Source organism: Labrus bergylta, chromosome 12, assembly GCF_963930695.1.
Source record: "Labrus bergylta chromosome 12, fLabBer1.1, whole genome shotgun sequence".
In the NCBI taxonomy this organism is placed as follows: Eukaryota; Metazoa; Chordata; class Actinopteri; order Labriformes; family Labridae; genus Labrus; species Labrus bergylta.
The window spans coordinates 24,606,683-24,632,798 of record NC_089206.1 but is presented as its reverse complement, the minus strand read 5'-3'; the positions used below and the strand labels follow the sequence as shown (position 1 = coordinate 24,632,798).

Below are 26,116 nucleotides of genomic sequence, written 5' to 3'. Positions count from 1 at the left end.
CACTTAACCTCTGTATTAAACATAATGCAATCACATCACCCTCACTCAAACATGTAAGGGCCCACACACAGAGAAAGCAAGGCCAGCAAAAAAAGTATCAGGAGCTCAGTAACTGTGTGTGTGTGTGTGTGTGTGTGTGTGTGTGTGTGTGTGTGCGTGCGTGCGTGCGTGCGTGCGTGCGTGCGTGCGTGCGTGCGTGTGTGCAGTTGTGAAACAGTGGCAGAGAGCTTGTAACGCAGGCTAGGGAGTTAGCAGGAAGAGCCAGTGATAGGGAACATCCATCTATCACGAGGGATGAACATGAAGATGTTTATAAACACTCCATACTGGGAATTTCTTAATGAGATGAGTCCTATAAGCAGGGCTGGGAGGAAGGCTTTGTGACTCGTTAAATCCCACAATGCAGCCAAGAGGCCCGAAGCATGACATTTATATGTAATGTTTTAAATTGTACAATGATGACACACATTACCATCACATGTTAGTGTTTCCAGCTATGTTTTCATGTCTTTTCTTTAGAATGTCTGCAGCATTTTGTTGTTGCCACTCACATCCTTTGTCCTGCAAGAGAACATTTACAGGGGAAAGAAGATCTTTGGTCAGGTTCAAACTCAAACACACATCAAGAGAGACTGTCTCTTTTCTCTCTGTTTACTCTGTGAGTGTGTGTGTGTCAGTGTGTGTGTGTGTTTGTGTATATTTGAAAAGTGTGGGATGAGGCTGGGCCCAAGCCAACATTGCAAAAAGTTGGACAGATAGACAAAGCGAGAGGACACCAGGACGCTCAGCGCAGCACCATCAACGGTGAGTCCACAACTTCTGCTTCTGACTGACATCTAAAACATAAAATGCAATTCTTCATAGACAATGTTGAACTGTGTGCTATGCGTTTTGAAACAGCCTCATATGCAGGGTTTATACACAAATATGTGGTGCTGATTTTCGTTGCCAAGTGTTGTACATTATAACAAGAAATTGTCCAAAGCTTGGATTTTTTTTTTTTTTTTTTTTTTTATGCAATTCACACCAGCTGATTTGGATTACAAGTATTATTTCAATACTTGTATACATTTTTTTCATGCAGCATTAGGTAGGGAATTTAATTGTTAACAGGGAATAACTACAGGCATACTGTACACTATCTATGTTTGAAAAAGACAAAACATGGGAAAAAATGAGAAAACAACAAAGTTTTAAAGTCAAATTATGCGATAAAATCTTCAGATCTTTGGAAGCGGTTAACACAAATACTCCTATAACTGTTTCAAAATGTACAGTCATTCTCTTGATTTCTGAAACCAGCCAACCAAACTCACCCAAATATGCTCAAACACAAGCTATGGACTTTACTCAAGATTCTTGAGGCTACATTAATGTAAGTGTCAGTTTCCAGCAGGGATCTGTAAACAGTCCGGGCCGTTATCGAGCTGTAGCTACCAGCCAATAGCTCTCTGATAAAGAGGTGAGCTTGTCACATGGCTACGAAGCTCTAAACAGGATTTATGATGTGCTGAATTTATCTCCGGGCTTGTGGTGTGAGTGATTGAGGACTGATTAGTTTAAGGATTTGAGCATGCCATGACTTTGTTTTCTTCTATGAGAATCACAAAGGAAAATTTGTTTTCATCTCATCAAACCCTATACCTATTTTTCTGCACATGTTTTCAGTAATCACGGTGCATCTAGTTTGTGTTGAGAAACTCTTGAACGGTTTGCTCTAATGTCCAAGTTAACAAATAACCATGCTTCATGTGAACGTTCTTTGACACTCCTCTCCCTTGGGGTGAGCCCTTAAAAGTCAGGCTTCTGTGTGTGTTTGTGTTCAACAGTGTGTCCAACTGTGTGACACCTCCAGAAGATCCATGGTGACATTTGCACGCTCTTAGTCACTGTCCCTATCATTTAATGTCACTCCTAGCACTGCTGCCTGCACTCTACTCTACTTCCGCTCATCAGAGGTCAGAGACAGTTGGAGGAAGGCTGATGGCTTGTTTTGCCATGGTGACACACTGTTTGAAACAACAGACCACCTCTTCTATGAGCGAGGGATTTAAGCATTTCCAGAAAGTAACACAAATCTAGCATAAGCCTCTTTCACACGTGCACTCCTGAAAATTTCTTGAAAATTACAAAAAGGCTGCCCCCTAAAATCCTCCTGACTTTCCTGTTCACACATGTACCTGACAGCTGCAGAACTTCACTGATGGACAGGAAGGGGGAGAGGGTCACAGGGTGCAGAACAAGACGATAAAAGGATGACGCTGAAATGGCAGATGGAGTGACAGAGTTATGACAGTGATGACAGTTTTTGAGTTCTTTCAATGCTAGGTGTAATCGGATGTATTCACAGTATCAACAGACGAGTGGTGAACACTTACTGGCCAGCAGAAAAGGGCGTGAAGCAGATTGGTCAAGAAGATCACACAAGCTGACCACTGAGGCCAGGATACAAACATCATCATCCCTGCCTGCTCGCTCACTAAATGTTATTTGATCAAATGCAGTGGTCACACCCCATTTAATGGAGAATTTTACTAGGAGTCTAGCAGGAAACAGTCTTGGTATCTTTCTGGCTTTGGTAAGCACTAACATTATGTCAGGATTTGTGTTTTTTCCCATTCTTTGCTGAAATGTAAAATACATGCTAAACTAACCAAATTCCCATCCGCTTAGACTGCACTTACTGCTAATAAGCTAATGTTGGCATGCTAACATGGTACAACTACTAAACTTTGTAGTTACAAGCATAGATGGACTGTATAAAACATGGACACAGTCTCTGTGAAGTCACCTGTTCGTTACTAAAGCAGAGTTTTGAAGCCCAAGAAAAGTCAGTCCCCATCTCAACCTAACTTTAGGACAACAAAGCAACAGGTAAACAGGCGGAGTCGAGGTGGGCCTCTAGCCTCATGGCAAATCTGGCTAAATTGGGTTCACATCATTTTATGAAGTTGGATTGATGTCCAATCATGATGGGCTGGCGACGTTTTTCGACGTCGAGCTGTCTTCATGTCCCAACATAGGGCTGTTGTAAAGTCACCACGTAGGGCGGACATCATTTTAAGTCAATTGTATTTTTCCCTCTCATATTGAGGCAGCTTTGTATTATAATACTCGTCTGTTTTCAGAAGCTGGACTGTATGTCTCTCAAGATTTTTGATTTTTCTAAAGTTTTCTCTAGTTTGGTTTGAATTCTTAATTTACTGTTGAAATGTGATTAAATACAAACCACTAAATAGTCTGACATTTGGCTTTTTGAATCTTGCATCCAACCAGAAAAATTCAACGTTTGGTTCGTGTCTGTATCACATCACTTACTGTAATTATTTTTGACACGTGGTTTTATTTATTTGTTCTGGTTCTTTTTTGTCCCTCCAGTACAGCTTATCTCTCAGCCCTGTTTTCATCGAGTACAGTGATCACATGTGTACCAATTTACCCTTTGGACATAATCTCCTAAAGGACGACACTGTGTAGCTGCAACAGAATTCCTGTGTTATTTGTCACTGAGATCGATCGTGATCACTCCACTGAAGGCTGCAGCTTCAGAGAGCATGACCGGCTCCTCTGTAGCTCTCTGAGTCAGTCCTGGTTCCCATAATGAACCAGTGAGAGGGGGTGATACGCGGGTGGGAAGATGCCGTTAATCCTCAGTAAGCATGTTGCATGTCAAACTGTGCTGCTCAGAGATTTATGGGCCAGTGTGGAGGTCACTCCTCTGTCTCCTCCGGGTGCCTCGGGCCTCGACTCCTTTCGTTCTGAGCCGGTTTGGTTTACTGTCTGTTGGGGAGGCGGAGGTCCCTGAGCCCCTTAAATCTAACGGCTGTCAAATATTAACCGCAGCACAAACAGAACAGTGGTAAACAAAAGGTAGAGTAAACACACTCCCAAGGCTTGGAGGACAAATGCGGACAGATACACACACACACACAGAACACGCACATGTACACTCACATTAAGCTTAAATAATAGAGTTTGTTTCATGATAATTTAAAGTAAAAAAAAAAGTGACATAAAGAGCTCAGAAAGTGCTCATTTAATCATGATTTAATGATAGAGATTTCTTTTTGACTCATTAGATCAAATAAAAACTATTATTTACTTTACCCGGCCCAGCTGTTTCACTCTGGGACACATCCATTCAGGCAAAATCCCAACACACACACACACACACACACACACACACACACACACACACACACACACACACACACAACATGAGTGTCACTCAATCTGCACACAAGGGATGAAGTCTCCATCTTTCCCTCATTCAATCCATCCTCACTCTCTTCAGTTCTGTAAAGTCCCATCCAGGTCCAGCTGTTTGGACCACAGTCCCATCCCTTTGCTTCCTGGGTGTCCCTGCTTTCCCTTTCGTCTAACCTCCCCCCCTGGGATTAGTTAAGACCTCCTCCAGCACTTCATCCACCACAGACCAAGAGCCTCAGCTGCTCTCTCCCCCTCTGCTTTTTTAAAAATAGGCTGGGACATCGGCCTGGACAGCTAAGAGACCTGGATGCATCCTGGGGATTGGGGAATGTCTCCCAGATCCTTCATATCTGTGTGAATCCTCAGAGGAAATCTCTTTGTCTGTGTGTGTGTGTGTGTGAAGTTAGATCCAGCACTAGAAGCTAAGGAGAGGATCTTCTGTCCAGATGAGAGAGTGGACTGAGTGGGAGATGAACTTTTCTGCAGGAGGGTTTCTCTCCTCCACGGATGGATACTGTTCCACAGAGCCACTCCAGTACTACGGTGAGTCCACAGTCACACTTCTGTCTCTGCTGCTCCTCCTCTCATCACGTTCCCCATCTGGACTTCTATTTTTCGTTTGCCTCTAACATTTTCTGTGTGACATTTTCATGCTAAAGATAATAAACAAACCACTGAAGTAGGACATGAGGGAGAACTTTTTCCGCTCCGTCTTGTTGTTAGATGAATCCATTGAACTATGGGTTGCAGTGGAAGAATATTCGCATAAATATGAATAACTTAAGTAAATTCAATGTGTGATGACATTTCCTTTGGTAACAGCTTGATGCTGTTTAACATCCTACATCCTTGGTTTCACTGGCAGGTGGATATTTCTAAAGTCAAAGACAGGTGGGCACAAATGGAGCAATAGAAAAACATGTTTTTAAAATATTTTGGGGCCTTTTTTTTGCCTTCATTGGATAGTACAGCTGAAGAGAGACAGTCAATGGAAGGAGAGAGTGAGGGATGACATGAAGCAAAGGGCCAAGGCTGGATTCTAACCCATGGCTGCTGCGGCGAGTACTTCAGCCTCTGTACATGGGGCGCGGGTCATAACCCCCTAGGCTGAATTTTCTTTTCATAGTAACATAGTTTGGTTTTAATTTTCACACTTTTCCAGATTTCTCTTTCATTTTCTTGCATATTCAACGAACAGTCATTTAGTTTCTTTCTAAGGCTAGTGGCTACCAAACTTTCTCTGCCAGGCCCCAGACAAAAATATTTCCAATTTCTGCTAAAAGTACAGAATAGTTACTGTACTTAGAACTAACAAGCGGCTTTTACAGAGGAAGTGGATAAAAGTGATAATGCCACATGAAACTTCTCCATTTTTAAGATGTATCAGCAGTCATAGCTCTTAACATAATTTTTAAAAACCTGATTGAAGATGGACAATTCCCTGAAATAAAAGATGAAAATCTTCTTTTCAAATGTATACTTCCAGTCCTACAATCTATCTGACTAGTTTGGGCTTGCTTTGGGTGACAGATCTTCTGTCTGAGGTTCAGCTGTAATACTGACACTCTTTGTTCATTTTAAATATCCAGCTTTGAGTCGTATTCTGTGTCGATTGATTCAACAGCAGAAGTACATACCTCACACAGGTAGGATGTGACAAGAGAAAGGAGTGTGGCTGCTGCACAGGGGAAGCAGACGGTGAAAGATGACTCGTTGCATTTTTTTGTAGATTCATTATTAGCCGTTTGTTCACCTGGGGGTCCTCTCACAAAACTTGCCATGCTTTACGTGTATCGCAAAACGATGTGCATTCGTTTTTATTTAGCCCTGCAGCACCCACCTGTTTGCCCCCCACCGTAGGGGCCTCCATTTTGGGAATCACTGTTTTGGGCACTATTTTCTTCAACAGGTCACAGTTCCTGACAGTAAGCAACTTATCCCCATGTCTACATGGAAAGATGCCAGCAGTGTTGTAGCCTTCATTTTATAGAGTTAAAGGATGAACTCTTTGAAAACACACACAAATAGAAAGTCAAGTGAACAGGCCTATTTCATTACTGTGACCTCAGTCCAATCTGGATCCCTCAATCTTTTCTTGTTTCTATATTCTATTAAAGACCATTTTATGAATACTTCCAGACATCAAGTCAGCATGTTTTCAACATGTGTCTGCTAACTGGTTCATTTATTTAGCCCAGTGCTGACTTAGATTTTTTGTAAATCTAAAAGAAGATTTTCCATTCCCACACTTCCCTTTATCTTAAAAGTTAATAGTTAAGGTCATACACATCAAATTGCTTTCTCAGTGCATTATAATCAGGGGTTGTGATGCTACAGATATACTTGGTCTGATGTGACAATTAGCTTACAGAGGCTAATGTTAGCTTACATGAACAGACTTTGGTAAATATTTCTCATATCACTGTTTTAGGGCGGTAGTTTGTAAAAGATAAATCCATTTCACTAAAATGGACACTAAAAAGTAAACTTTTGCATATTTCACACAATATTTGTTTGAGAGACAAACAACTATAAATGATCTTATTAAGTGAATCATTCATACGTTGTATAGTCATACAAGAGCGATGTTACTCCACTCCGTCTCCAACGCAGCCTCATCCTATTGACTCACACAGCCGATGAATGAATGGCGCCAAACATTTATTTATGCGTTTGAGGACTCCATGTCATGTAACAAATAAATTCTTGAAGATTTTCAGCCGGCTTGCTGCTTTCACTGCACGGAGGGAGGCTGAGCGTGCTTTGGAGGATCTATTTATACAACTTATATCATCAACAAATTCCCCCTGTTGTCTCTCCTCCTGCCCCGAGGAGCAGGGGGGGAGGTGAAGGGGGGAGCTATGGGGGGCAGTTTGCTGGTGTTGTTTGGCTCCTTGTCGTGCGTGGGATGGAAGGGAGGCTGAGGAGTGTTTAGACAGTGTTCACATGGTTTACAAACAGTGTGGATCACAGCTCTGTCACAAACTGAGAAAACAAGGACCCAAGGAAAAAAGCATCACTGCACAATCTGGTAAAGACAGGAAACATCTGGAGGGAGAACGAAAGAGATAATTAAAGGACAAAGTAAGAAGGGATTAATAGGTGTCCCTCAAGTGATGATTCACTGTCAGCAAAACTTCTTTAGTACTTTGAACTATTCAAAGAATCACCCTTTACCACTAAAACAGTAAAAGCCCCCCTTCTTACCCTGGATTGCTGTGGCTCAGTGGTAGAGTTGGTTGTGTCTCAACCAGAAAGTTGGAGGGTCAATCCCCAGCTCCTGCACCCTCATGTCTGATGTAACCTTGGGTGCTTAACCCAAAGGTTGAATCTGCTGCTTCCTCTTCAACTTTACAAGCTGAAGTCCATTTACACTTTGACCTATCAATGCAGAGCTTCTTATACTACTTCACCTTTTCGCCCTATTGTAAGATCTTAATATTACTGCCACCGACATGTAAATATATGACCATGAAGGTGTAGCCAAGAGACACAAGTTAGCTTAGCTTAGCTTAACATGAAGACTTAAAATGAACCTAGAACTAACTCTGTTCATTTTTCATTTCCAAACTGTGTTTTTACCAGGCATAGACCAAAACGCTTCTGGACACTACAATCGGAGCATCAAAACATGCAACCTAGCATCACGCTAATATAGATAGTGCAAACATCCAGATTCTTAGGTTTATTGTCCAACATAGCATGACATGTTGTAGTTGCAAAAGCACATTGCATGTCACATGAACTGCCATCCACTTTGTTTTGTAATGATTGAAATTAGGTTTTAAATCATAAGTTTAAGAAGTGCTGGAGTGTGGATTATGTTTTTGCCTTTTGGGAGAGCAAATTGTTTCCCTTTTTCTAGCCTTAAGTCTAAGCCAAGCTAGCCAGAAGCTAACCCCTTTAGCAACCCTACAGAGGAGCTACAAGGAAGATGGTTTCAAGCTTACAGGATCACTCCAGCCACAGTTTTAGAGAACATTTTCTTCACATTATCAGATTTCTTTCTAATTGTTAACCCTTAATCTTCAGACATCATGTCCTACCCTTTAACTTCCCATCTCCAGCACTTGCAGTTTTATCATTTAATAACAGATCCCACAGTTATTCTGGTCCAGCTGGGCTTTAGGAGTCTGCCAGTGGTCACACATGTTTTCTCAAAGGACACCGGACTTGCAAAACAACAAACTGCCGACCCGTCGTCAAAGACTTCTCATTGAACGGCCTGTAAAGAGTGAAGTATCCAGAAAAAGGGGATCAAAAACATCTGTGATGGCACTTGTAGCTCTCAGCTGCATCCGGTTTCAGCAGTCTGAGCAAGTTCACAAGATGTCACTCTCAGCTCTTTATTGTGTCCCCCAAGAGCCGTATAGGCGGTGTAATCACACGACTCACGTAAGAACACTTCTCAGTGACGCACTTTGACTTAGTAACAGTTTTGATTAACATGCTCATTCATGTTTGTGTCCTGAAGTTCTTCTCTGTGAAAATCATTCTGCTGTTCAGGTGTGCGTGTGTGAAAAGTGGGAGTATCCTGAGATACATTTTGGATTTTTGTAGGGGTCTAATTTAAACTGTTGTATGGATTAACTGCTGTTAAGCTGCTACTGGATACCTGAATATCTAACTGTGCATATGTTTACAGGGAAATAAAAACTATGTCTGCCATGTGCCATATAAACATTATAACCACAAAAAGGATAAAAAGCAGCATACCTAGGAGACTTCAGAACTCACTCACCTTAAGGATAAGTCAAGTCTAGGTCTCAATATTGATCCTTCCATGAAATTAGTTAAAGTTCTCTATCCATGTGTCAGATCTAAAAATAATCCTGCTTGCATCCTTTTCCAAAATTTCCTACAGTGTGTTTTTTCCATGAAGTATTTTCAGGAAAAACTTAATCAGCTCACAACTCTCACATAAAGGGAAGGCAGATTTCTGTATATAGCAGGATTCAAACAATGGGGCAATTGAAAATGCTTTAAAGGCAAAGACGTGGCAAAGAAAAGAACAAGACAGTGAAACAGAGAATCCATTTAACATTAACACAGAAATGTAAATCCACAATGACATTGTTTTTGTCTGCAGATCCAACCACATTTTAGTTTAGCTTACATCCCGTGCATGCATGGATTTTCTCCGGGTACTCTGGCGTCCTCCCTCAGTCCAAAGACACGCTCGTTAGGTTATTTGGTGACTCTACCTACCTGCCTCTCGCACGATGACATCCCCCTGCAACCACAAATGTGAAAAGCGGTTATAGATAATGGATGGAACCAACATCCCTGACCTACAAATCTCAAAATGCATTTGTCACTTGACTTTCATCTTTTTCCATTTCAGACATGCTGGCAGACCCTCTGGGGTACCCCCTGCAGGACCCAGACCTCCAGCTGCTCCCTTACAGCCAACAACAGTACAACCCTGCCAGCCTGCCCTTCCCCCTCTATGGCTCTCCCCCCTCTTCCACCTCCTCTCCCTCCTCCTCGTCTTCCTCCTCGCAGCCATGCCATCCTCAGTACCACTACAGCCCTCACTGCCTGGAGCCCCCCTGTGACCCCAGCCCCGAGCCACACTGCGGGGGTCTGGTGCAGGGGCTCGGGGTCGGAGGTTTGCCTCTGGTGCGGCGGACTCGGGTGGGGTTAGGAGGGAAGGGCAGAGGTCAGGACGAGCTGTGTGTGGTGTGTGGCGATAAAGCTTCAGGGTATCACTACAATGCTCTCACCTGCGAGGGATGCAAAGGTATTTCTTCAATTTAATTTGCATTATCTTTCCCTTTAACCTTCCCTGCTCATTCTTTCCTCTTCTTTAACCCTGGATGCTGTAGGTTTCTTCAGGCGTAGTGTGACTAAAAAGGCGGTGTATCACTGTAAGAGCGGTGGAGGATGTGAGATGGACATGTACATGAGGAGGAAGTGCCAGGACTGCCGGCTGAAGAAGTGCCAAGCTGTGGGGATGCTAGCTGAATGTAATTAACCTCTGACAACACAAAACTGCTCATTGTGTAATAAATAAAGGATTACATGTCACTTGGCTAGTGTGAGCTGTAAACATAAATCCATCTTTGTTTGTCAGGCCTTCTGACGGAGGTGCAGTGCCAGTCTAAACGACTAAGAAAAGGAGGTAAAGGAAGAGGACAGGAGGAGGAGGAGAACACAGACAGCAGGAGGGTCAGCTCTACCAGCAGACTACCTGCACAGGTACTACAAAGAAGGACTGATTATGTGTTATTGATTAAAAGATTTGGATGGAGTGAAAGGCATTTTTTTAGCAAGGTCACAGTGGTACTAACTAAGCATCAGATTAGCTTAGCATTAGCAGGACAGCTAGGAGTTGATCTATAAAAAGGGTCAAAGATGAATGTATGACACTGACTAAAATAAAGTTGAACACAGATGTAATTCCTTTTTGGAAAACAAAAAACATTGAACAACATGAATCAACAACAGTGACGATTCTTGAGGGACAATGAAGAGAAAATGTCAGTCTACACCTGAAAGCTTTACAGTAAATGCACATAAAATAACTTGAAAACATATTGATGGATGGGAATGTATCACTCAGGCTAAATGTCTGAAGTTTTGATTGGTGGCTGAATAATTTGTTGTGCAGCTTCTTTGATGAAAAGTTGGTTTCTATCTTGTACCTGTAACAGTGTGAAGTTAAATAATGATCCTAATACTGGTTTGATCATGTGTTGCACCAGGCTCTGTCTGCCAGTTTAAGCAGAGAGCAGAAGTACTTAGTGGACAGGATGGTGGAGGCCCACAGACAGTACAGAGCTCAGGACAGCAGCCACTGCAGGGTACGGTACAGTGTACTTTTATTAAGCTGATATATTTATGTTATATCTTCTGTTGCCCTCATGGTTTCTTGTCTGTGTGCTCAGTTGTTCGAGTGGCCGTGTGCAGAAGAAGGGGAGAGTTTGTCCGAGGTTTTATCTCCAAACATGCAAAGACTACTGCAGTTCGCCAGGACAGTGCCAGGTAAGACGGACACTCATAATCAAGGTAGAATCTAAAATCTGCAATCATCATGTGTTCACATGCACATCTAATGTCGTTCCCCTCACAGGCTTTGACCTCCTAGATTTCTCAGATCAGAGCTCTCTGTTGTCCGTCTCCTCACTGGAGGTCATGTTTCTGCTCTCCGCTCAGCAGTTCTCCCATAACCCAACAAGCCCCAGTCCAGGTGAATACACAACACAGACACTTTTAAGATTCATGCATGCACTGAAACCCGTATAAAGAAAGGTAAGTCTGATAAATTGTCCTTTCCACCCCCCTCCCTCCATTACCAGCCCTGCAGCTTTTCAGTATGTCACCACACAACTGGCTGAGAAACGTAGAGTCAAAGGAAAACATCCACAGCAGGACGCCGGTCAACTCAGGTAAATTACACCTTCTCAGATCACATCACATCTAACAGGTTTCGAAAGGCAACTTAAAGCAAGACATTTGAAATTAAACGGACAATTTTCTGGTGTGAACAGGCAGCAGCGAGGATCTCTTTGGCCCTGTGCTCAACTTCTTTCACAGCATGGCAACGCTGCGGGTGACGGAGGCTGAATACACGCTGCTCACAGCTACAGCTCTGCTCTGCTCAGGTCAGACCAGCAATCTGTGATCTTTATTTAGTGGATGTTTGGTCTGAATTAATCCAATCAACTGGAAAGGAAAACATATACAAACGCTCTATTCAACTGTAAATAATCGATATAACCTATCTGGAGCTTATAACACCTTTTAATGATTCACTCAGGCAGACTAAAGACTTCTCCACGACTGCTGATTTCCTGCTCTACAGCAGGGGGATATCAACACGTTTTAATGTTTCAACCTGACTCTCTCCCTCTGTGTGTCAATGCCCTGCAGACCGTGCGTCCCTGCGTGCCGCAAACTGTGTTGAGAAAATGCAAGAACTGATTCTAGACCTGCTGTCCAGAGTGTGTGGGGCCCAGGCTGGAGCTGCGCGAGGGGGACCACAGAGGTTTGGCCGCCTGCTGGGCAGACTGACGGAGCTACGAACCCTCCGTCACAACTACCTCCTCCTGATGAGACAGCAGCCTGGACTCTGAAGGAGAAGCAAACAGGATATGGTGGAAACTGGCACAATCATCTCTGGGGAGTTTCATGTGTAAATGTAAGGAGTTGAGGGGTCCTGTTTGAGCTGAGAACAAATATTTGGCCATTCAATTGTTTGTGCCTGTTATTGATCAAACTTTACTGCATCCTGGGGGTCTGTTGATGACATACTGACACACAAATACAACAATGACTGCAGCTCATTCAGTCCTGCAGTCACTGTTGAGTTTTAGCTTCTGGTGGAACCTAAATGGTGTGATGGACTTTTGCGGTATTTTATAGCTCTTTTTATAAATGTTGTATAAAGCTGACATGAACAAGTACAGTGCTTTTGAATAAGCTGAGTAATGTTACATTGAATAAAATGCTAACTTTGGACCACATGGAGTTTGTCAGAGGAGAAGAGAATTTACCATCTGAAATCGGGACTAAATTACCTCACCTTCTATTTCTTCATGCTTCAAACCTTAAGAGTGATTTAGCTCTTGGTCTGCATTCTTGCATGTGACGCATATATTCCAAGCACAGTCTGTTAGATAAAGTGGACATAGCTTTAAAGTTTTCAAAATGAAGCCAAATGCAGAATCGAAGTGTAGCGGCGTTCCTGAATATGAAGCCGCTGAGAGGCTAAGGTTGGGCCTAATATATTTGTCTGACGCGCTTTCAAAAGAATACTGTGATACGTAAAAATAAGTTTGACTTTTTTATTAACGTAAAAAAGATAATCAACTTAACTTATAATAACGTGCATTAATAATCACAGTGAACCAGAAACAATAGCAGTCAACAAAAAATACAGCAACCCAGCTCACCCCCTCTCTTCCACTGAGAACAAAAGGTGAACAGCTGAGTTAAATCAACACATCTCCGCCCATACCCATGTGACCCGACATCCCCTCACTCAACACAATCCTAATAAATGATATAATAATCAATAACCCAAAACACCAATATATAACAGACTACCTTAACTTTAAATAAATAGCACAAAGACAATTATATCAATCCATGGCTCCAACACGAAGTACCTGTTTCTTACTACTCCCCACTTCATTTATTACCTCAATAAAAGATTCATTATTTGGTTCATGGGCTCGTTTGCTAGATTTAAGTCATCTTTAATACAGCACAATGCTCATTTTGTAATCATCATGTCGTTGGCAACAATGCCAAACTTAAGCTTTAAAAAACAACAATGGATGACGTCACTGACCAGATCAACTGATCATATTTGGCCTACATCTCCAAATTGTTATCAAATACTAGACTGAGACGTTCTAAGCAAGTTCCACATTCAAAGTTTCTTTAAGTTTCTTTATATGAATGAGAAGGTTTTACAACAAATCTATGATACAAAAACATGAATTTATCTGAGAGCAGAATATATTTAAAATTTTTAGAGAAGACTATAATTGGGGCGCCTAGGGCGTTTAGTGCTTGCGCCCCATGTACAGAGGCTGTAGTCCTTCAAGGGGGTGGTCCGGGTTCGAATCCAACCTGTGGCTCCTTTCCCCCCCATGTCATTCCAAACTCTCTCTCTCTCCCTAATTTCTAACTCTATCCACTGTCCTAGCTCTCTAATGAAGGCATAAAAAGCCCAAAAATAAACCTTTACAAAAAAGAAGAGAAGACTATAATCAGGGGCATCCAGAGGTGGCAATGGCCACCCTTGAGATCTGATTGGCCACCCCAGGTGCCACCACAAAATCCATTCTGGCTGTTTTTAACCGGGTGCTGGTAGCTGTCTTTATGTGAATGTGGTATATTGGTTTTGTTGGTACTTTCAGTTGTAAATAAATATTTTGCATTCTTTGATTTATCCATGAATATTTCTGTGCAAAAAGCTTAACTTGCAATGGATATACTTGCCAATAACTGTATTTTTGCAACTTAGACAGCTCACAAGAGTTTTCATGCAATTTTCAGAGTGGATTTAAAATGAGACTTTGCACATCCTGAAGAATCAGAAGAAGAAAATGTATATTCTGCCAAATTGTACTTTAAGTGCATATCATTAGTTTGGATAGAAAGGGTAAAAAAATAATAATTTGTGTGTATGTGCCTACAAACTCCATGCTACCCCTGCATAACTCAGTGCCCCAGTTAGTCACCAGAGTCAAAAAAACATCTGGACACCTCTGACTTTAATAACCCAAAAAACAAGCTAAAAGCTGCTGCACTGAATCTGCCAATCCAGGAAGGACATTTGGCAAAAATATGACCATGTTCATGTGTGAATTACGGCTTGTAAAAACATAATGAAATACAGTTATTAGGCTTCCTTTCATACTTGAGAACTACAAGTACAAGGCTTTAACGCTTCTATCAGTTAGTGTTGTTTGATAATGTCACTAACAGTGAATACCACCCACATGAAGTTTCTGGGAAAGTGTTCTGTCAATCTATGAACACTTGCTCTCCTCCCTTCTGTGATCTGTTCCCCTTATTCTGCAGAAATATCCAATTCCAGAGCAGGTCATGTGTGCTACGTGAGTTACCATGGTGATACACTCGAAAAAAGCGTCTTAGCACTGAAACCCCGAGATTACACCGCTGAGGTTTCCTCACCAACCCAAAATCCTGCTTCCTGCTTCACAGGAAAGGCCTGTGAAGCATGTTCATTTCATGTTCAGTTGTAAAAAAAAGAAAAAACACAGAACTACAGTTTAAGTATCCCAAAAGGTTTTTAATAGAGCATTTATTTCCCAAAATGTGGAAATACTGGTTCAGACAAAATATTTGGTGAGCAGGTAAAATATGCAGGTAGTACAAGCTTATAAAGGTGTAATTTTCCATTTGATAAAATGGGGCTCTTGACAATAAATAGAATCTGGGGGGGGGGGGTCAACAGTGAATTATGGCGGTCGGGCTTGTTCAAAATCATTAACATCAAACCAAATGTGTGACGTCATCTGTTAAAATGTTGGCTGCATGTCTTTAAAACCTCACTCTGTTTTAAATAAGATTTCAATCTCCACTTACACCAATATAGCTTTATTTCTATAGTTATGTCTTCCATAAATAAATTATTTCTCTCTGTATCAAAAAGAGAATTCAAATATAAAGAACAATGGCTCATTGTGTTGTATGCTCTGAATGTACACACACACACATACACACACAGCACAATGAAATTACATCAGAGACAAGCTAAGAAGTCGCAGCAAGTCAGGAATTATTTCATGTTCACAAATATACACAGCCTCGCTTTGCCCCTGCTGGGTTGATTGAAATACGCATTTTAAAAACAGCAACATTAAATTAAATTGGATTTGATAATACACGTACATATGTACACAAAGTGTGCCTTTATAATATACAAGTGTCTTTGTAAAAGATTAAAATGTAAAAAGCTATTGTATAAAAGATGGCAGTGATCCATTCATAAGTCTTCTGCGTTTCATATAAATATGTCTAATCTCTTTTCTGACAGTTTTGATTCCTTGGCAGTAGCATTATACAAAATAAAGGGGAATTCTTTTACATTTGATCCAGACACACACCTTCAACACATCCGGGTGGAGAAAGCAGATACCTCCACACACACACACACCTGATTTTACTCTTACTGACATCAGCAAGGTGGGACTTGAAGGTGACTTCATTCACTGGAGGTCCACATCCAAAACGGTGACACAAAGGCAAACAGCACAGCCCTGCGTGTGTCCTCACTAGTGGTTTGGTAAAGAACTACAGTCCAGGACTCTGTGCTGCCATGGCAACCTCTTCAGACCACAGTGTGAATACAAATTCAGCTGGCAGCACGACTCTGCACACCTGCTGCTTTAAGACGAGGGAGAAATGCATAGTGGCTGCCTGAGGGTGCACACAGGGCTCACTGTCGCCCTCTACAGGTAGTTGGAGGCCACAAAGCCGTGGTTGTGGCTGACCCTGCTCTGGTGGATCAAGGCTCGGTCGTACGCCACCTGGACAGACTTGCGGATGCTGGTCTTGCGGCCCTCCATTATGCGAAGCTTGTCCGCTGTGTCATCTACACCCAAGGGTGTCACCTTGTCCCGTGGTAGCCACTGCCTACAGCAGCAAAGACACAGATTGAGTCTGTAAGAGCCTTTGAAGAGGAATAACTAAGATGGCTTCACAACGGTTTGTTTCATTTTGACCTACATATGCATTTGTTAAAAGTATCAATAAACATACAACTATAGAATGTGAAAAAATATACATTTCATTACAAAATGAAAGGTGGTATCCACCTCCATTGTAACGCATTGGTTGGGTCATAGTGTGTTACAGTTGAGCTTGTCTGTGTGACTCTTACCATGTCCGCTTGTTGTCAAAGAAGAGCACCAGGTAGAGCCTCTCCTTGGTCTCCTCCTGCCTCTGCTCTCCCAGATGGAGGACTTCTTTAGGTGGGACAGGGATGGGCACCCCGTTGTGCAGAAGGCCTTCCTCGGGCATCTCTGGGTCTATCACCTGGAAAAAACACAGTCAGCTTCACTGTGTATTTACTTATGTTTCTAACACTGCACACGGATGCTTAATGGTCCCAGTATGAATGTCACCTTTTAATTTCTCAAAATGTGTTTTATTGAGAGCTGCCGGCTGTATTTAAAAAAGATGTAACAATCTATTGATCTGGATGAATGTATCGAGTCAATGATCAACAGTCCAATATTGTGATGGAAAAGGAAAACCTTGATTTACAGCAAAGCAAGTAACAAAGAAAAAGATGGTGAGGACATTAACTCCATTCCCTGGTATAAATTAGCTATTTGGATTTACATTATAGGTTTGACTGATGATACACATTCATATGTAAATGAAAAGTTAAGACAAAAAAGACTAAAAGAAACAAACAGTGATACATAAGGTTATCAGGGAGAATAACTACACTACCCATGATCATAGAGCGTCACAGCAACGTCTCTTATTGGTCAAGCTCGCTGTTACCATGGCAATGTCCGCCCCCCTCTGCCTGGGTTGTCATTTTAGTCTCATAATTATTGCAGGGCCCCAAATTCAATCATTAAAGTTCATAGTGTGTTGTTGTCCAAAACAAAAGCGATATAATGATTTACTGTGTTGAAAGTAACCCCCCCCCCCCTCCCACTCACACATTAGATGGTGTTTCAGTTATGTCAGTGAGAATGAGGAGTTACCAGAGCAGGATAGGAGGGATATCCTCGACACTTGGCCCACACCAGTTCTAACGGCTCCAGCTCTGTATCGTCCCCAGACATCTGGCTACCGTTGCCTGAAACACAGCAGCAGTTGTTGAAATAATTTTATGGATAGAAAAAAAAAAAAAGAAGAGCTGCCAATTCATGTGTTCATATAGACATTTAAGGTCATATAGTTTGTGATGTCTCTGTTTTAAGCCACCTTTTTGAGAAATTGGCAGGTACAAGAGAATGACTTGAAACAGTAAACAAATAAACAAATAAACATACCAGTGTAATCTGAGTCTCCGTTGACTATGTCCAGGAAGGGAACTTTGGATAGAGCAGGTTTTCCAAGGCTTCGTTTGGGTGGTGAGGTGCTGTAAGACCATATGTTATTATGTCAATGTATCGTAAATCATTACTATCAACCAAACAACCACAGACAACTGCAACAGCATGTCTTACATCTCTTTGCGAAGGACTGGACAAGGGCTGTAGTCAGAGTCGGACCCGCCGTCTTTGTGCTTGTTGAAGCCGTTGGTCAGTCCTGAAAGAAAAAGCAAAAACAAAATCAGAACAGCTGATGGTTAAATAGCAAGACCAGCTCAAAAGGCAGACAGAGAAGGGTCTGAGCCCAGGTATCTGGAGTCAAATCCCAATCTGACTGAATACAACACCACAGTACATTTTAAACAACAATAATCAGTACAAACACACAGCACAAACCAAGTCCAGATAATGCATAGTTTTGGGGTATGGTAAAACCAGTTTTGGGATTTTAAAGCTGCACAAAACTCCTGAAAAACTCCTGAGATTTTCAAGAGCGTATGTGTGAACGCTAACAGCCAGAGAATCTCATGCCATCCGCCTGGTATTTTTTCCTGCAGAAATGTCGAGCTGATGTGAGAACGCAGCAGGGTAAAATCTTAACTGCTGCTACAGCTGCAATAAGGAATAAACTCCCTTGCAGATTACCAGAATGTTGATAGATTGTCTTACTGACCATCATAATATAATCCTTGACAAAAACAAATAGATTGACCTAAACACATCCAAAAAGAATCAGCTGAATGAAAAAGGTCTGCTGTGTTGTTAGAATTAAGATTATTATTTCGGCCTGCAAAATAACTATTCGTATGCTCAAAAGACTACTTCTGGTGTCTAATCCAAAAAAAACTAAAACGGTTTTGTTTCAAATTCTGAAACAGTCGCAGACAACCCAGTATGCTAATGGATGAGTAGAGAAAACAGCTTCACTATGAAGGTCACTGAGCTCACTGAAGCTTGAACATTTATACCATACAATTCCACAACAATCTCAGTAAAGAACTCCTTTAATATTATCACATGTTAATGAATAACCTCAGTGACAAAACAGCCAGTTCTGAAGTATCCTCTAAAGAGAAGGAGTCTTACATCAGTCACTAAGTAAAGGTACTCACCACTTCCTAGTGTATGTTTCGGTGTCTTCTTAAGCTCTGTATCTGAGCACTTGTCCTCACTGGAGATAAATCTTTCATCGATGGTGGGTGGTCCTGGGCTTTTCTGTGGAGTCTTGGATGGAGTGGAGAGGGGTGTTGAGGATGGGGTACTAGCTGTGGAGCTGAGTGCTGTAGGGGTGATGCTTGTGTTGTCGTCCTGGGGTCCCTTTCCATTCTGCAAAGGACTGTCTCTCTCTCTGAACAGCTTAGCTCCATTTTTCGCCTTCTTGAAGAGCACAGAGGTTCTACGTCCAACACCCCCTGTGGTGGGCCGTGGGGGGGTACTGAGCTCTGGCAAGCCGTTGGCCACCACCTGTCCTTGGCTGTGCAAAATGGGAGGCGGTGATGCTGGCTGCTCATGAGCTTTAGTGCAATTATTGTTCTCTGTGGTGCTGTCTGACAGGTCTTCATCCATCTTTAGGCGTTTGCAGGGCCAGCTGCGGGGCTTGGGCTCTCCTGTGATTGGCCGCAGGGTGGGAGGCTCCAGAGGTGCGTCCCCTTGTCGTGGAGGCGGCGCTGGACCCGTTGGTTCCAAAGTCGGTGGCGATGTGGATTTAAGATCTTCTGGAATATGAGAGGGAGAAAAATGAAGCCCAATTTCACTCAGCGTTTAATCCAAAATGAATAGCCATTAAGTATGTAGTGTGATGTGGTGGTGTATTTTTCACACTGGAAAATGGTGTCACTTCATAATGAGTTACATTTTATTCTATTATTCTAACCACAGCCCAGAAGAAGGTGAGGTATTCGGTCGATATGGAAGACCTTATCAAGACGAGTGAGTAGATAACTTTGCTCTCACAACTGAACACCCGCAACATGGTGACATGGCAGTATTTTAGGTCTCGGCTGACACAGATCAGAGGTATTGTGCTGCCCTCCTCTACACTAGCAAGAGACTGTTTAACTGGACCAGCCTGGAGTCAGAAGTGGGATGGCATGGCATGACTGTACGTGGCCAATGGAGAGTGGTGAGTCCATGACAGTGATGTAAAGAAGAGGTGCAGACATAGAGTGCATTGGGAGAGAGGAGTTGTGAGGCAGCCATGGCTAACGAGACTCTGTGGGCCCCTACTTACTAGACTGGAGACAGTGGGGTGGTTGGGGTTGGTGCGTGGGGGGGACCCTGGCTCAATTACCTGAGGACAATGTTCCGTTAGCTCATGTTCACAACTGGTCTCATTGAGAGAAAAAAAGAGGTTTTTAAAGCTTCATGCATTTGCAATTTCATACTGCTGACACGTCAGTGCTTTTATCACCCACCTTTGTCCGAAGACGACAGACCGTTGTCTGCCTTGGTGTCTTTGTCGTCATCTTCCTCGTCGTCATCATCATCTTCCTCGTCATCTTCTTCATCTTTCAGATGTCCATTGTGAAGGCTGTGGCGGGGATTTTGTCCCTGGCGGCGGATGTTGTTGATCTCGCGACGTAGCAGGCGAATGCGCTTAGTTCGTGCGCCGCTGCATCTCATGGAGGTGACAAAGTCCAGCTTCTCTAAAAGTTCCTTCAGCTGTTCCTCAACGGTCATGTGAAGCCGGTTGTCTGGGTCCAGCACACTGTCAACTGGACAGAAAGCAGAAGAGAAGAAGGCCACAGTGAAGCTAGCATTTAAGTTTCACTATTAACTGACGTGCTAATAATCCTAACTATATACAGCCTAAATGAAAAATCTTTCAATTTCAGCTTTTTGTGGATGCTGAAGACAAGTTATAGTTCTACTAAATGATATGATTATTGTTTGTCTTTAATCCTTGAAAGTTTTACAATAGCACACAGAATCTAATCTAATATTATTAAGTAAAGACATGTGTTTACATTTCCTGTTGAGTATCACAACAATCACTTACTGTCCTCCCAGCTGCAGCTGTAAAAGTCTCTTTTCTGTGGTGACTCTGGAAGAAGCATGCCAGTGTCCAGGTCCAGGCCCGTGTTGGTACATTGTCGTTGAGCGTGTCGCAGTATGGCTCCTCCTAAGTCTCGAAGACGCAGCGCTGCCCTGTGGAAGACTGTGTCCTTGCTGTTGTAGAGGAGGCAGTTGGACACCATGAGGTTGAAATCTGTCTCCAGGTCAGATATTGAGCGATAGGCATGACTGTCCAGTTTAGAGCGCATAGTGGAAAAGTCCATGGGTTGGCTGATGAATTCTGGGTAGTCTGGGACCTGAGAACAAGACAGAAATGTAAAAACTTAATGATCAGAATGAACACATACTGGCGTGTAAAATACAAGGTTGTGAAAGCCTCAAAATCTGGAAAAGTAAGGTCCAATACTGGTGCAATGCAGAAGGCTATTAGGTCACTCATTGTGATGCTACCTACAACTGGTCATAAAACACTCCCAGTAAAATCAAAATTATAAATCATTATTATGATAAAAATGTCTTTGTCTGATAACCTGCTGCTGTTCAGTCAAAAGATTGAAATATATATCACTGAGGTGTGGACCAAGAAAACTGATTTCTAATGTACAGATTTAAATGTCTAATTTCAATTTGACCGTTTAAATGGCGAAAGAACCATGTTTTGTTTATACAGTAGTGTATAGAGTACGTAACTTCTCTGATTTGTGCATTGACTGAATCCAGCAAATTAATCAATTATGTACTGAATACAGAATATGTATGCTTCTGGTCTTAGCGTTGTGTCTGACCTCTTTGATGTTGACCGGCTCTGCAAAGATCTGGGCTGTGTCCTTCTCCTGTAGCTGCTCCACGGTAGAGCGGAGAAGCACCAACATTGGGGTCAACTGCATCTCCAGAGCAGCTTGGTGAACCTTGACCTGTAGATGTAAGAAGATTTGTATACTATGTCAAAATGAGTGACGGTTGCCGTTACATTTATATATTACAGGCTGTTGAATGGAAAAGAAAAGTGAATAAATATGAAGCAACAGGTGAGTTACCTGTTCTCGTTTGAGTTTCTCCCTTTTGCGTATGAGCTCAACCAGTAGCCGTGCTTTTTCCAGGTCATGCCGCAGCTTCTGCCAGTATCTTAGTGCTTCTCTCGCAGCAGAAACCTTCTCATCCACCTCAGGCTACAAAATACAAAAAAATGATTTCAAGCTTGTTGTTTGTTAAACCAAATACCATCAAAAAAGTTCAAAAATAATAAATGACAATAAAGGTCTGTTTCCTACCCTGACCTGTTCCATAGGCCTTTGGGACTGGAAATTAGAGTGCAAACGCCGGACCAGGGGCACACCATTCCTCGACTGACGCTTCAGTAACCAGTAGCTGTGCAACCTCTGCATGAACTGGTTTTTCCTCTGGACCATTATTCCTTTGCACACTATATTCAGCCTGTGCAACAGAGATAGATGCAAGATGATCTATACAGTAACATTCGCTGACATCCGCTCAGGCACCGGTAACCGAGAAGTGTTGTGTGTAATTATACCACAGTCATCATATTTATTATTATTATATCTGGGAAGCAAATCCAAAAACTTCCAACAAAATATAATTGCCTTTATTTAATTAAGTATGATATTCTGATCAAGTTGGGTTTCACTAGATGCGTTGAAGATTTGATGAAAAAAGTGTTGATCAAATGTTAAGCCAAATTTAGAAAAGACACAAGCACATTCTTTCAATTATTAAAAAAAGAAAAGAAAAAGAAACTCTCACCTGTTGGTCGGTATTTGAGGCACTATCACTTGAGGTGAAGTGGTGTGTTGTGCTGTTGACTCTGTGCCCTTTTTCCCTTTCTTTTTATCCGCCTTGGCATCATTCTCAGACTTTCTGCCTTTTTTCGGTGTTATAGGACCTTGTGTGTAGGCACTCCTTCCTCTACTAGCCCTTCCTCTGCTGCCCACCACTCTTCCTTCACTCTCCTCATCTGAGTTACTCTCTTGTCCTGGTGGTGAATGGGCCTCACAGAAAGCTGTCTTCTTTACAGAAAATGTAGTCCCATTGATGTTTGTTTCTCGCACCGGATCTATCTTCATGAACAGTCCGGCACGCTGAGCACACGTGACATGAAACGCAGTGTAACAGTTGGCTTTGTGGCACTGTATTGATGCACCACGGCCTTTCTGCTTGCACAGGTAGCAGGTCAGTTTCCAGCGTGCTGGGGGAATGTTACTGACTCCTTCAACTGGTTCTAGAAACACTGTATTGGCAAAGCAGACTTCAGGGATCCAGATAGCACAGACCACATGGGCCCAGCGGCTGTCACTTGTCTGCTTGAAGGCGCCGCCACGGTTTGGACATAAAACACAGTCAACAGGTTTCTGAGGGGACTGGAGGCAGCAGCGGCACAGCCACTGGCCCTCAGGTATGTAGGGCACTCCGTAGCACTCCTGGTGCACAGCGAGGTTGCAGGAGTCGCAGAAAAGAATAACATTGCTGTTGAGGCACTCGTCATCCAGGCACACGCAGCAGAAGGCATCATCATCTATAGTGCTCTGACAGGGAGCCCTGCTGCGGGCTTCCCGGTACGCCTCCTCTTCCAGGCGGTCCACCAGTAGCTCAAAGGTGTCCTGCGAAACGGCTGTGTAACCCTCTGATGTCCGGCTAGCATTCACCATTTCCAGCCAGGCGGTGTCCTCTTCATCCATATCATATTCTGCCTCAGCTTCCTGATCCTCAGCCGGGCATTCAATGAAACGGTAATAGGCAGTAGGTAGAGGTTCTGCCTTGACTGGTATGAAGGTTTCCAGCACATGAAACTTAGGTTCAGGGAGGGTCATGTGGTGATGCTGTGATGTGTTTAACTTCTCAGGTGTTTGGGGATGAGAATTGGAGCAGTGGTTCTTGGAAGGTGGTGGCGACTTGACAGGAGGACATTTGGAGTCTCTCCTGCGACCTCTAGTTGTGGATTGTTTGCGGACTGTTTGGGCACAGCTAGGGGGAGGTGATGACTGCTCACTGTTCTCCTTGTTGCTGTTACACTCACTTATGTCCTGAGCCTTCATCTCATCTTCAGTGATGACCTCCAAGGGCTCCAGAATAGAAATGCGGTGGAGCCTACCATCCAGTTCCACCTCCACCACCTTCTGTGCTTGAGCGTAAGTGAGGGTATCCCTGTTTGGAGATGCTTTGAGGCTGTAAGGGGAGGGGGATCGCTGGCGGGCACCCCCACGCCCACCAACTGTCCCATTGGACTTCCTGACATCTTCTCCAGCTCCTCCCGCTGCCACTTGGCCTTTTCGACGTGGCTTCCTCATAGGCCACCAATCTCACTTTCCCTCCTGTTGGTTTAGAAAGGGAACAAAGTAGTATTAAAAAATGCTTTTGATGGACTGTAGAAAATAGGCAATGTATAAAAAATAAATAATTAATGAAGCAATTTAGAATCCTACAGATTAATATAAAAGTGTGTCATGTTCCAACCCTTTAAACTGTTCATACCACAATTTTTTATGGTGCACCAAATCAGTAGTAGATGCAATAAACATGATGTAAAGGTGTGTTGTGATTCTCAATGGTGTAATACTAAACATGGCCATGTAAGTATAACCAAAAGATGACTTAATTACACCAAATACCAAATAAATAATGTACTTTATGTTTCAGCCAATGATAGCTGTATAAACCTGCTTAATATCTAAAGTGTCATGAGATCATTTTTATGTAATTTGGTATCATATAATCAAACATTGGTTGACTGGTGTATAATTTATTTCAGCAAAACAGCAGTCCCCTTAAAAGTATAATGATTGAAAAACAAAAAAAGAGATATTTTAAAAGCTGCAAGGCTTACACTCTACTTCTGACATCACTCAGGGTGCTTCAATGTGATTATATTTTTAGGTTTATTGTTCAGTAATCACTTATTCTAATCCATCTAGATTTCTATCTGCTTGTTCATCAGATAAATGTAATGATTAAAATCCATTTTTTTAAAGAATACACGCAATTTAATGCAATTAATGAAAAAAAGCCAAAAAATCAAGGCAAAAGAGAAACTAACATGATCTCAACTTATAGACATATTCTGTTTTCATGTGGGCCTTTATTTTACCGCACAGTTACAAGTATATTGTCAACATCCATGTAGTGTAAACATTCCTTCACACATCTCAACTTGCACAAGTCTTGCTCACTCATCCACTTATCTGTAAAGTAACAGTGTATTGAACGCTTACCAACTTCCACACTGAAGGTTATTGATTCATTGCTGCTTTAAAAAACATTCAACAGTGAAAGAAAATGAGCTGTAGATAATTCGTGACTATATCTCAAACTGCTGGCAATTACTATCAGGGCAAGCCAGCCACAACACAACGCTCACATCCAATCAGCTTACAGGAAAGTTTGACTGATCCGAGCCGGAGCCAATCAGGGTTGAGTATTTCACGGGCTCAACAGATCAGTGTCTCCTATTTCGGGAGTAAAATGTCAGCCATATTTACAGTTTTTAAATACTGTAGAAAGCTCTCCTACGGTTTAAATTTCCATTATTGCTTTTCCAATGTCGACTCACTCACATCTGGTGATGTCTGGATGAGCAAATTCACAGTACTTTGTGAGCCTTCTGATACTCTGACGTGAAAGTACTAAGTATTTGGAGATAAAAGCGAGCTACCCTGCTAACTTTAAAAGATGAGCAGCGGGAGTGTTAGTTATCTTCATTCTGTAGGTTGGCATGTAGAAGAAATCAAACCTGGTCTACATTAAACTGAGTTAAAGTTCGAGACAAATCAAGAAACAAGAGAGGAGTAAACCTACCTATTATGGCAACTGACACCAGTAGCCGGCGGTCTGTAGCCCCTCGACAGTAATGGTTGCCCAGTCAGTCGCCTCCTGTAGCCTCGGAGCTAACAGCCTCCGTTAGCCGACTACAGTTTTCTGCTACAGCCGGTATATTTATCTATTTTATAATGCTCCCGTTTCTTCACAACACGGCGACAGTGAGGCTAGAAGACAATTACAAATTCTTACGGATAACATAGATGGTGTGTTTTAGTTGATAATTTGTAAAAAAGCTTATTGTCGACCCAATTTTGTGAAAAGGAGATATTAGCCTCCTTCGGCTAGTTGGCTAGCTATTTGGTTAGCGTATGTGCTATCTGGAAGTAAGCAAAAGTACAACCCAAAGACTTCCGGATAAGCTTTTCAGAATAAAATTATAATTTGTATAGACTGTTTTACAATGTTGTCATTACAACATATTTGTTTTTACATTACGATTGGATAGCACGCAGCCGATGAAGTGCCAAAGAGTAAAAAAAAAAAATCGTGTGTGCAAAAGTTATTTTCTGACTTGTGCACACAAG

The 26,116-nt window shown here is 42.3% G+C and overlaps 2 protein-coding genes across 4 annotated transcripts; one reads left to right on the top strand and one right to left on the bottom strand.

Moving 5' to 3' along the window:
- Positions 1-660: 660 nt before the first annotated feature.
- On the top strand, positions 661-14,113 carry nr1h5 (nuclear receptor subfamily 1, group H, member 5). Of its 2 annotated transcripts, none has more exons than XM_065961806.1 (11): positions 661-804; positions 4,613-4,752; positions 9,554-9,952; positions 10,038-10,178; positions 10,286-10,410; positions 10,917-11,015; positions 11,100-11,196; positions 11,285-11,401; positions 11,511-11,600; positions 11,703-11,816; positions 12,085-14,113. In XM_065961806.1, exons 2-11 carry the CDS (start codon positions 4,656-4,658, stop codon positions 12,285-12,287), a joined length of 1,482 nt encoding a protein of 493 aa, XP_065817878.1. In that variant the 5' UTR covers positions 661-804; positions 4,613-4,655; the 3' UTR covers positions 12,288-14,113. The 2 variants fall into 2 exon arrangements, with proteins under 2 accessions (XP_065817878.1, XP_065817877.1); XM_065961805.1 differs by having other exon boundaries at positions 669-804; positions 4,617-4,752.
- An 846-nt stretch (positions 14,114-14,959) lies between these two features.
- On the bottom strand, positions 14,960-25,896 carry brpf3b (bromodomain and PHD finger containing, 3b). 2 transcript variants are annotated; one of them, XM_065961804.1, is made up of 13 exons: positions 25,569-25,896; positions 22,524-24,088; positions 22,034-22,196; positions 21,800-21,931; positions 21,548-21,676; positions 20,746-21,058; positions 20,162-20,461; positions 18,860-19,462; positions 17,883-17,964; positions 17,706-17,794; positions 17,415-17,509; positions 16,574-16,728; positions 14,960-16,326 (listed from the first exon to the last, which is right to left on the bottom strand). In XM_065961804.1, the coding sequence occupies exons 2-13, from the start codon at positions 24,062-24,064 to the stop codon at positions 16,143-16,145; spliced, it is 3,786 nt and encodes a 1,261-aa protein (XP_065817876.1). In that variant the 5' UTR covers positions 24,065-24,088; positions 25,569-25,896; the 3' UTR covers positions 14,960-16,142. The 2 variants fall into 2 exon arrangements, with proteins under 2 accessions (XP_065817876.1, XP_020491636.2); XM_020635980.3 differs by having other exon boundaries at positions 22,040-22,196.
- Positions 25,897-26,116: the final 220 nt, after the last annotated feature.

What these genes read in the sequence shown, in the direction of transcription:
- brpf3b (XM_065961804.1), bottom strand. Translation starts at nt 24,064, where the DNA reads ATGAGGAAGCCACGTCGAAAAGGCCAAGTGGCAGCGGGAGGAGCTGGA. An exon ending in GGCCTATGGAACAGGTCAGG is followed by an intron (nt 21,932 to 22,033) that starts GTAGGAAACAGA and finishes TGTATTTTGTAG; the next exon opens with CCTGAGGTGGATGAGAAGGT. An exon ending in ATCCCTCCTATCCTGCTCTG is followed by an intron (nt 16,729 to 17,414) that starts GTAACTCCTCAT and finishes TGTTTTTTCCAG; the next exon opens with GTGATAGACCCAGAGATGCC.
- nr1h5 (XM_065961806.1), top strand. Translation starts at nt 4,656, where the DNA reads ATGAGAGAGTGGACTGAGTGGGAGATGAACTTTTCTGCAGGAGGGTTT. An exon ending in AGAGCCACTCCAGTACTACG is followed by an intron (nt 4,753 to 9,553) that starts GTGAGTCCACAG and finishes TTTCCATTTCAG; the next exon opens with ACATGCTGGCAGACCCTCTG. An exon ending in TGTGGGGATGCTAGCTGAAT is followed by an intron (nt 10,179 to 10,285) that starts GTAATTAACCTC and finishes TTTGTTTGTCAG; the next exon opens with GCCTTCTGACGGAGGTGCAG.